The sequence below is a fragment of the Carassius auratus genome, chromosome 22 (assembly GCF_003368295.1).
Source record: "Carassius auratus strain Wakin chromosome 22, ASM336829v1, whole genome shotgun sequence".
Lineage (NCBI taxonomy): Eukaryota > Metazoa > Chordata > Actinopteri > Cypriniformes > Cyprinidae > Carassius > Carassius auratus.
Window position 1 is genome coordinate 11,836,312 of NC_039264.1, and position 12,232 is coordinate 11,848,543.

Sequence of the window (12,232 nt, forward strand, 5' to 3'; positions counted from 1 at the left end):
GTCTAGTCCAGAGTTTAATCAGCTGATTTAATGGAAGAAGACTAGAGAACTGTACATATATATATATATATATATATATAGGTGTTAGTAATCAGCACTTAATCTGTGTTTCAGAAAGCCATACTTTAAACCAAGATTAGCTATTCTAGATGAAAGCCTACTCCTGGCCATCTCACACTCCGAAATCTCTGATATTCTGTTCTCTACATATGGCTTGTGTCTCTAATTCAATGCGTATAGCTCCATACCTCCTTCATGAAAGACCCTGTAAAGATGACCACCACCTGATGATGATAGTGTTACAGACCTCCGAACGTTTGAACATGGCCAAACATCTTTGATGTGAGAGACTGAAAAGTTCTGCTGCTCACTGTGCTTTTCATAGCCCTGGTCTTTAATATGAACCTAATTGGTAATCATTAAGAATTATATATATGCATTTAAATTGCTCTTGAACTAGAATTTACCACATGTAATGTAAATTATGCATGTATGTGAAAAAACACCCAAACAATTAGCAATAGCTAATATAGCGACAGGTGGAAGAGCATAATTTCCTTTGACATTTTACTGATGGACAATTGTGAAAAAAAATAGATCATGGGGGAAATGGGCAGGAAGAAAACATCTCAGCTGAGCTAAATCCTATAGAAACTGGTGGCCTAGAGGGAATCAGAGACTGGGACATGATTATTGGAATGTTTTTGAGAAAGTAGGGCACAGTTGGGTGTCAGAGGAGATCAACATTTGTTGAAAGGGTTTGGCTTTGTAGTGCCCTCCAAAGGGTTCAGTAAATGTCACTTCTGGAGTAGTGTGCATTCACCTGTGGAGTTGCTCAATCTAGGTCAGCAGACATTGTATTTGTGCCACTTTTAACCTCTTGTCGACCATGGGCTAGTTTCATATGCTAATGGACCTGGAGTTCACTTCAGGAGTTTTTCTTGCTTTCCAATGAATTTAAACACACAGGACAAATTTCCTTGTGTTTCAGATCACAAGAGATGGTGGAGAAAGCACTAGCACGTATAACCCTGCAGTTCGACTCCATAGGCCATCTGTAGCATGTGATCCAGAATAGATCTAAAGGTTTATTGGATTTAAAGGGCCGGTCACATAATGGCAGTTAATTTAAGTCTTCCGCTGAAGCAGGATAGCACTGTGCTGGGCGCCTGAATCAACTGTACTGAAATAAAAGTCAACAATCAACAATCTTTTTTTTTTTTTGTCTAGATTGAAAACATTGGAGGGTAAAATGAAACCACCTATTTATGCAATGTGCATGGGAAATAAATATTAATAAGTAGATTCATTGCTTCTAAACCTTAGTGAAGCATAGGGTGAATTTACGGATAAAAAAAAAATACATAAAACACTTTAGATTAGGAAACACTACTCAATATTATTATACAGTTGCATGTAAGTATGCATATTACTGGCATTTTGGTTGTTTATTAGTACTCATAAAGCACATATTAAAGCCTTATTCTTCTTGACCATATTCTAGTCTAACTCTATCTGATACCTTAAGATAACTACCACAACGACTCTGAGTTAATAGTGAATATGTTTTTCCTAAATGGTTACCAATCTTAATAATAGTATTAATATAATAGATACTTTTACCTCCTATGTGGCTCTTATTTGCACATCATAGTTATGTTCCTCTTATTTGCACATCATAGTTATGTATCATAGTTATGTATTATTTCAGGGAAATAGGAGTCAATTATTTACAATAGATATTGTGATAACGGGGGTAGGGCACATAAAGAGTGGACCCAAGACAGAACCCTGGGGGACTAATCTCAATACTAGCCTGTTTTTACCTTAGACTCTCCTCTATTTTTCTTTTTCCAATGTATTTAGTAGGCATTGTACCAGTTAAAGAAACCACATCATTAACCACATCAATGACACAGAATGCCACTGATTTCAAACAGGGTTATTATAAAACTAAAATAAATGCAAAAACAATTAATTTAACAACATTTTTGTAAATTGTTTACTAATGATTACTACAAGAGTATCATAACTGATAGACACTTTTTAGATTTAAACATTTACTGAATTCTACTAAAAGGGCAGTATTTAGGTCAGAATTGTTAATAAACCAAACATGTTTTCTTGCCATCATATGCTCTTTTGTTTCTTTAATAAGCAAAAACGACAGCAAAAAGCCACCTGTGAGCACCCGACAAAGCTAGCGAGCTAAAACTGCAACGTGATTAGCAAAACTGTGGCTACATTAATGCACAAACAAGGTCAGGGACAAGACTGTGAGAAAACTAAAACACTTTCTTTGTAAAATAAATTGCAAGACTGCATGCTTAATGGTTACATGTTTAAATGTTTTTGTCAAAGGAACCGTAAGTGGCTGCACAATAAACCAGAGCAACTGCAGACTCTTTCAGTATCAGCCAAGATATTGTGTAGCACTGGCAGATTCTGGCTCAGCTAAACACATGTCTCCCCGGTCACTGAGAGTCCAGACATAGCTGAGTGAGATCTGAATGAAAATCAGCTTCAACATGCAGACAACCCTCAGGCTCAGTGTAGGGCATAAAGTATACAGTATATCATAACAGAATAACAATGACTAAATCATGCACAATTAGAATGCATGTGTTTAAATAAAAAAATTTAATTAATAAATAATGAATACTGAAATCTAAATAGCATATTTTAATAATATATTTTTTTTTAATCACAAATAAACTATTTGCAATGTCCTTAAGATAGTTGATGGTATCATAACATTGGTAGTGGTGAATAGTCAGCCTGTGATTGCATTGTATTTTTTTTTTACTTTGCAATATTCAATTATATACATTCTGTTATTTGTTATCTTTGAAAAAAAAAAAAAAAAAAACCTTGAGCTTGATAATGATTTTGCATTGCCTTACTTTGCCTTAACTTATTTATTTATTCAAAGTAATAATTAAAAAATTTTTTTTAGCAATTGTAATTGTAACTGCTTGTAAGACTGCCAAACCCTTTTGTTTCAACTTCCTTTGCGAGGGGTCCAAGCTTCAATAGGTGGGCTAGACTCCCTTATTCACATTAAACTGTCAGTGATTGGAGTGATGAATTGTCAAGTATGAATAATACTAATTTTAAGGCTTGAGTCACATGTACGGGTAAGGGAGGAGCACCCAAACATTAAAACAATGGCCAGTCATGCCAGGATACCCCACTCTGACATCATAACACATCCTTAATAAACCCACCTTCCCAGGATCACCCACTCAGAGACAGTCTACTGCAATGAAAACCAGCTCCTTTTGTTCAGAGCTCATGCTTTGGTGCTTGAAAGGCAGTCTGGGATATAAAAAAAAAACATGCCTCAAAGCAGATTCCAGGAGTGTTTGGACTCGCTTGTGATACACTTAAAAACAACCGCAAGCTGAAGGTATGGAATTTGTCATTACTGGAGCTGTTCGCTGACATCCCCACTCAAACGCATTGCATTCTGGGTTGTCTCTCTGATGTCTGCAGATATAAACCCATCAGACTCTTCGACTGTGAAAGCACAGGAGAGCTGCAATTATGTCCAATTCAGCTGGAATAACTGCCATTACATTCATAAAGTGCTTTGACCTCTGCAGAAACCTCAAAGCCTTCAGCTCTGAAATCAATCAAACAAATGCTGCATCGCGGAAAATTAAAAGTGTCATTAGAAATATGAATGTGAATATTTACTTCTGTTATGAAGCAAAATGAGGATGTTTCCACAGATGGAGCTCAGAGAAACGTGATCTTTAAAAAGTTAAGATGTACTCTATGAGCATAATGTAAATTCTTGAACAGTTTGCAACTCATTCATAGTAAATTTTCCTGTGAGTGGTGTCTAAATTACATTCACTTTACCTGAAGTGAACAGGATGAACATCAATCTGGCAAAGTTTTATTACGTATTTTGTTGTCTGTATCTTTCCAGCTCAGAAATGAAATGTGAAGTCAATGGCACTAAAGCAAGTACTGAAAGTATTCATATTTCCCCTTTAAGTACCGAGACTTACTGCTAATACGCCCACAGCATGCAATAAATACTGCTGCTGCACATTTAATATAACATGTATGAAATAACATAGTAGCAGATCTATACAGTTTTGCAAAAATGTTGACAGAGGCACGTTTTCCCTACGAGCATATGCTGCATACTGACATTTCAGCTTTCTGATTTCTATCAAATGATCATCTCTGAGTAAATAAATTCTAATGCTGTAAGATATGTCAGAAAGTGATGGTCTACTGTATATTTGCGGTAAAACAGATGTTGGTGTTAAAACTGCCAATCAAAAGAAAAATTTGCCTGGAGAATCTAACAAACTGTTCAGATAAACGCTGAATCATGTCAGGTTTACAAGCTCATCTGCACGAAACCATCAGTCTTAAATATGAGAAACAGCTGGACAGTTTCCAGTATGATCACGAGACAGGTGTGTCACCCATAAAACTCCTGAATAAACCACCCAGAAGAATGATAAGAGAATTATGAAGCATTTTAGAAGAATAGTGCATTCAGAAATAACAACCAAGATAGTGGGAGTTAGGCTAAGCAAAAATGTGAAAAATTGTTCCTGTATCTCAGAACTAAACCTCCTTCAGTGTCAAACAGCACACTCTTAATCTTGAAGGTTCTTTATTGGCATCTCTGGAACCTTTCCATTCCATAAAAGACTCTTTATTGTAGAAAACGTTTGATTAGATCATTGAAATGTTCTTCACACTGAACGGTTCTGAATGCAAACCAACATTCTTCTATGGCTTTACTGTAAACTCCTTTCTATCTAAGAGTGTAAATGAAGGTAAAGCTCTTGTGTGTATAAAAACCTCACAACACACTCCTCAAACAGCAGTTTCACTAAGATGTGTAAAGTCATTTTGAGTCAGAGCAGTTGTATTCCTCTCTGAGCTCTGCACCTCGCATTGGCCACAAAAGCAAAAACATGCAATCATACACTTCTATTAATACCTTTCAATTACATGCCTTTTATTCCTGTTGATTAGCAAGCCAGACTGCGGCCTGCAGAAGCCTGACCTTTAATAAAATGTAAGTCATTTTCCTCTTCACTGATACCATTCACCAACATAAAGAGCTTTGGTAATCAATGCTTTTCATTTCAGTTGCACTGGCTTACTTAAGCTCATTATCTCAAACAGACCAAGGCAGAATGTAATATTTCTTTTTTTATATAATAATATTTTCATGTAATATTAGAGTAACAGAGAATAGCAGAAGTGCTCGTCTAAATCAGTCTGAGGTATTTTGATCCTTTATTCATGCATTTTTATGATTATCAGTAATTCCAGGTAACAAGAAGCAAGAGAGCTGCAGTGACGTATTTTCAAAGCCTAAATACAGCCAGCTGAAGTAGAAAGCTAAATATAATCCTCAATATATAAACCACTGTACACCATGGTCACATGACCTCAACATCACCATCACTAAGCTTCATACAGTCTTTACTTAAAACATTTTTATATTTTCAATCATATTACTGATGCTTTTATATCATAGAATAAAACATAAACATATCTTGAACCTGCATTAACCACAGACCTTCTTTCAGGCATTTAGCAAATAAATACAAATAAAATAAAATTTGAAATACTGATTTTAGGTTTTGGCCTACAAAGAAAAATGATGGATAATGCAGAGTTACTGATGTTTTCCCCCCCACCGTGCAGGGCATTATGGGTACTGTAGGTTTAGAAACACAATTATGTAACTCACATTGATGTCCAAGCTGCACAGACTGAGCGAATCCACATCTCTCTTCCTCTGCTTCCTCTTCTTCTGTAACGACACAGATGATGATCAGTTTTATTTATTATGAAACTGTTACATATAGATGAATATCACACAACAACTCAAGATAAAGCTCATAGGTTCACTGCGTTGAAATGTCAGATTTGACAGAATTTTAAAAATAAGCAATGAATGAAAATGCAAAAAAAATCTTAATGACATCTCACTGCAACATTTCTAAAGAAATCTATACAATGAGGAAAAAACTAAATAAAAACAAACCTTTGGACCAACTTTAAAAATTAATAAAATAGAGACCTCAGAGTGAGATCCGTTTCAACCGTTTGGCCAGCTGTGTTATTGTTTCTCCCTAACTGTTTGTTCTCCATCACAACCAGAAGCATGATTCGTGAATATGAACATCCTGATGCAGGAGTGTGAACAATAGAGCAGGTGAAGGACTGAAAGCTGAAAGCTGCTCCTGACCCATGATTTACACCCGCTCTATATGTTCAATGTACAGCTGGAGAACCAGTGCCAGTCTATTAGATTCAACTCTCCTGGCTTGAAAAGCATGAAAAATATGCTATAGTTATTTCACGTGTCTGTATGGTTTGTTCAGAATGAAACGCTGGTGTAACTGCTGTGTAGTGTAAATCCCTATTCTGCCTAGTATTTATTAAACAGTGTAACAGAATACAAGTTTTTGTTTGACAATATATGTATGTGTGCTGTGTATAATTATTATGTAATACACACATGCATGAATATATTTCAGAAAAATATGTTAGGTTTATATATATATAATAGCAAATATATTTATATATAATATAAACTATATGAATATAAATATAAACAAGTAAATACATGTAAATATTTTCAAATTATATAGTTTATATTTATATATATATATTTTTAGATACATAATACATATTCACAGTACACACACACAGATATTATGTAAACAGAAACATTATTAATCATTTAACGGCACTAAATAAAAGTTACATTTTTGTTTTAAAATTGATGTGCTGGTCATTCTTTTACATGCAATTACAATGAAAGTTATACACTTAACATATAAAACCATCACACACACACACACACACACACACAAAGATTGTAAGATTGTAGCACATTTGGGAAGAAACATTTACAATATTACATGAAGCTTTGCTGCTTTCATCCACTGAATGCACTCAATGACAGAGAAAGTTATCATGCAACTATAGGGAAAACGGTCATTATTCACCTGATAAACAATGTCCATCACCTGCATCACAAACAACTTCTTGACTGGTCTTAGTAAATACAAAGAGTAAGTTACAATGCTCTTAGAAATAAAATGTTAAGGCGAATCGAAGCTGCAACATAATGTTACGTAACTACAATCACAACCACTTCCACATGTAGACCAAAACCAACCTACAAAACCAACTTTATCCCTCCTTTACAACAATCAATGATAATAAAATAACAATTTTAAGAGAAAAACAAAGAAGTAAACATACACAGTCTAATGTAACATCAGAAGAACATTCATCTGCCCTTCAAGAAGTAAAAAATCACAAAAGACATCTCTTAAATTTCCCAGATGTTTCTCCTAGACTGCAAAAAGATGAAATGGAGAGCAAATGCCGTTTTTCATTTTACATTTTGTTAAAGTTTCAGTAATTTTTTAAAAATGATTTTCTTCATTACAGCTCTAGTATGAAAATGACCCCAGTAATCAGTCGATATGAAATTCAAAGTCTCCCGAAACCAAGTGACCTGCGCTATGCCATCCACATTGATTTGAGCAGCCTGAGAGTAACTATGCTTGCTCACCTTCTGATGGATGAAAAGGCAGCACCCCATCATTGGGCTTCACAGCTGTATTCCTCAGACCCAAACACCCCAAAATCACCTCTACAGTCTCGGGCTGTGGACCGCTGTCACCTGTCTAGTCCTCGGCCATGTGTGTGTGTGTGTGTGTGTGTGTGTGTGTGTACACAGGAGAGCAGCAAACAGGATGTTCAGGGGGAAGTGTGCCGGCGCTATATCGGGCCCAAGCAGGGCGCGAGCTCTCAGACCACATCTCTGCTTGTGTTTGTCTGAGCCCGGGTGGCGTCAAACACCCCTTCAGTGAGAGGAACAGCATCCTGTTACAGGGAAGAGCAGCACACAATCGATCTTCCACCCTCCTCATCTACTTTATCCAGAACTAATCAAAACCTTGTAAAGGACTGTCATTAAGTTAAAGCCTGCAAAAATCACGTTTCACTGAGGTTCAGAACACAAACTGGATAATAAATTTAGTGTGCATTCTTCTCTTTGTCTGAATAATAAAGTTTTTTAGCTAAGTTAAGTTAACTGTTGAGACACACTACAAAATTCTTTTTAAATGCTTAAAAGTATCTTCTGCTCCCCAAAGGCTGCATTTATTTGATCAAAAATGCAGTAAAAACGGTGGAATATAATTGAAAATATCTGTTAAACTGTAATTTATATTTGTGATCAAAGAGAACATCATTCAGAAATCATGCTGACTTGCTGCTTAAGAAACATTTTTGATTATTACCAACGTTGAAAACAGTTATTGCCGTTTAATATTTTTCTGGAAAACATGATACACTACCATTCAAATGTTTGATACAAGCAAATTAAAAGAATAATAATAAATACATATACTTAGCAAGGACACATTAAATTGATCAAAAGTGGCCATAAAGTAATTTATAATGTTATAAAAGATTGGTTTTTCAAATATATTACAATAGTAAACATTTTAAATTGTTCACAATAGTACTGTATTTTTAGAGGCTTCTTTCAAAAACATAACAAATATTTAATGATTTCAATGTGTATGTGTATCCTGTATGTAGTTAAAATTATAAATCTTATAACCTACAACTGAAATATCTGTTACTAGACATTAATTTAGTGTACCTATAAACTGCTACAGTATAAGAGGTTTGTGTACACTTACAGAACAGGAAGCCAGAAAATCCCTCCTAAACACACTTCCTGGAAGCGAACTGTCTTCCTTTAAGCATTTCCTGTTGAAGGAGTGTGCTGTGTATCTGAGGCTGTCTTTAAAGCATGTTAGAATGATTATTTTTATGCAATGCCCATACATGAATGCCAATTCAATGCTGCAATTGCCAGGAGGATTTTCTTTCTTTTTTTTTTTTTTAAACTGAAAATAATCGGTGCTGGCTATTTTAAGTTCTAATTGTGAATACTGTCACATTTATTTATATAGCGCTTTACACAATACAGATTGTTTCAAAGCAGCTTCACAAAGTTCCAGTGGTTTTGGGAGGATCATCCTGGCGAAAAGGGGGTGTGAGTCACTGGGATGCCTCAAGGTTCAGTGTTAGGTCCTCTCCTCTTTTCTACACAACCACACTAAAAAAACACCATTATCAGCTCAACCTTGCATAGACAAGTTCCTTGTGTTCTCAGCCAACCCATTAGTCTAACACAACATCAATATATGGCTGTAATGAAATGCCACATCTATTTATCTAATGGTCTCTGTGGTGTTACTTTTTTTAAAAAGTATCTGGGATTGTCTTGAAAAATTAAAAAGGAAAGCATTACTTTAAAAAATCCTTCTACAGGGGACAGACATGCGACCGCCAGCTGTTCAGAGCAGAACAACAGATTGAAGCAAACAGTATCACCCTAATATACCATGACTAGAAACTTCAGTAAACAGAGAGAGAGAGAGTAAATGTATAGGCTTCCAGAAGCCATAGAAGCAAAGGCTATAATGAGACTATTTCACAGGCTGAGTTAATGTCTGTTCCTGCAGAGCATTAACAACAGCTTTGCAGGCTAAAAATGAGCCTGCAGGCCAAACTGTATTGTATTCTCATATGTAAGTATTGTTTTCATTAAAGACCCACCTACATACCCTAGCATTTGGACCAATCAGACACACAATTTTTTGTTATATTTAACAAATAATATCTAGCGCCCCCTCATTTAAACAAAGGGTTTAAGGACTATGGACCCTTCCCCCAAAATGCAACTCACCACAAAAAAGGCAGAACAAGCCTCTGGTTCCACAGCAACCTAAGGCACAATATCTGATGACACTAGGTTTGTGACTCTCAGGAATGTGGCAAAGCAACTCAAGTCTTTCAAAAACAGACACATAATCTAAAATATACAAAATTAATCATAACTAGTTATGATTGATTATTCATATTTCCCCTTTAAGCTGATTCGATACAATACAAAGTCAAATAAAGAGATAATGGTATAAACTGATGATTAGGACACTCTCTGTTATTAGTGATCTGGAGTGCTGTGCTGGATTAACCGAAAAGCACATACAAATGCTCCATCTAGACATAAGATCAAATATAGTTTTCAGAGCATATCCGCAGTGTTGTAGTCGAGACCAGCTCATTCGAGTCCGAGTCCAGATCGAGTCCAGAGAGGGTCGAGTCCGAGTCAAGACCGAGTTCAGAAAGGGTCGAGTCCGAGTCAAGACCGAGTTCAGAAAGGGTCGAGTCCGAGTCAAGACCGAGACCAGAGAGATTGGGTCTGAGACAAGACCTAAAGAAATCTTCAAGAGTATGTCAAATGTTTGGTGGAAAGGTTAAAAGGGCCACATAGTATGTGGTGTAAAGGTAATTTTATTAGTATTATGAAGTGTTACTTGTCAATATTAAGTGCTCATTTTCACATAACATCGTTGTACCACTATACATATCCATATAACCTTTCTAGTACACATAACATTACTGTACAACTCTATATTGTAATTCTACATAACACTTCTAGTACAAGTAACATTACTGTACCACTATACCTGTAAATGTTCAACTGTAACAGCTTTTACATAACTTTTAACCTTGAAGCTTAACTAATGACTGCTAATATCCTTACAATGTCTTGGATTATGTACTCTTTAGATGTTGTGAAGATTACAGATGGGCATAATTACTTTTTTTTTTTAAAATAAGTGAGGAGACCATCCTGCTACCCAACCAAGCACGATGTGGTCTCATGATCAATCCACCCCGACTAAAAACACTCTACTGGTGCAGAGGAAGTGGGGACTGACAAAAGTTACCATTTCAACACTTTCTGTGACAGCAACGGATAATCTAATGCTAATTTCCCTGCATGGTGCGTTTTAATGTAGGCTAAAATACACACTAGTCAAAGTTTTTTTTAGTTACGGACGGCATACACACAAAAAAAAAATTTCATCCAAAAGTGTGTATGTGCCAGGGAAAGAAGTGTTGAGACAGTCAGTCTGTGTCTGTATTCATTATATAATTTAATTAAACAATATTAGTTTTTTTCTGTGACCATTTTGTCCTACTTTGTAAAAATAACACAGTTGAGAGAAATAATGTAGCAATGTGGCTTTCTGGAAAGCGGGATCACTACAGGCGGATGGCAGGAGGGTAACTTAGGCCGGTAACACACTGGCTGCGTGGCGTCTCTGCTGCGTGCCAGAAGCGTGGTGGCTGCTTCGCGTTTTCTGTGTCTTTACACACCAGAAGCGTGCCTGACGACTCGGCGCTGGCACGCTGCTGTAGGTGACATAAAGGGATGCTGCCGAAAAACCAGGCTCTTGTCTTCATGACAACAATAACAAGTATATTTTTTTTTTTTTTTTTTTTTTTTACACACCTACTGATAGGAAACCGTCAACAGTATTGACGGCAAAATAGAGTATGTTTGACAGGTGCAATGTTTGAAAATCGATCATTATTAATTTATTTTTTAAATTACATTTATATCTGAATTTATGCCAACCTATAGACTTTCAAATATCAAAAAATCATGAATTAATATGTATTTGTGTACAAAATGACATATAAACACATTTTCCTAGTATATTTTGCCTGGAAACGCTTCCAACATGCACGCGTGTCGCGTGAAAAATAGGCGTCGGTTCTATTTCTAGCATGCACGGGTTTTACGCGCGTCTCACGCAGGCAGTCTAACCTGTTAACATGGGAGCCGAATTAAAAACAGACACGCCACGCAGCTGAGACGCTTGCGCCACACATCCATTGTGTCGCTGGCCTAACGTCTCACGTCAAAGGAAAATCACCAGTCATTGGATGTATCAATCATACATCAATTTAAATAAACATTAACATACAGTAATAATCATGAAATATTTTGATTGGGACTCGAGTGGACTCGGGCATAAGTCCGATTCCTAATATGTTCGAGTCCGAGTCAATACCGAGTCAAAATGCACACGAGTCCATGACAAGACCGAGACCATTAAAATACGGTCTCGAGACCGAGTCCAAGACCGAGTCCGAGTCTCGAGTACTCAACACTGCATATCCGAATGACTCTAAGGGCCCTTTTTTTAACAATCTAAACGTAAAATGTAAAGCGCACGGTGCAGGTGCACTCAGGGCATGTCCAAATCCACTTTTGCTATTTTAACGAAGGAAAAATGGTTGGCACGCCCGGGAGCATGGTCTAAACAGGTTGTCCCTATTCTCTTAA

The 12,232-nt window shown here is 36.3% G+C and overlaps 1 protein-coding gene across 5 annotated transcripts in view; it reads right to left on the reverse strand.

Moving 5' to 3' along the window:
- LOC113039709 (rho guanine nucleotide exchange factor 3) overlaps positions 1 to 12,232 on the reverse strand; it is a 40,142-nt gene that overhangs the window by 16,269 nt on the left and 11,641 nt on the right. For 2 of the 5 annotated variants that reach the window (XM_026197747.1, XM_026197745.1), the window contains one exon: positions 5,738 to 5,797. In XM_026197747.1, coding sequence (XP_026053532.1) covers positions 5,738 to 5,797 — 60 coding nt within the window. Of the gene's footprint in view, positions 1 to 5,737; positions 5,801 to 7,579; positions 7,735 to 12,232 lie in introns of those variants that run through there. The other 3 variants (XM_026197746.1, XM_026197744.1, XM_026197748.1) reach the window with 2 other exon arrangements.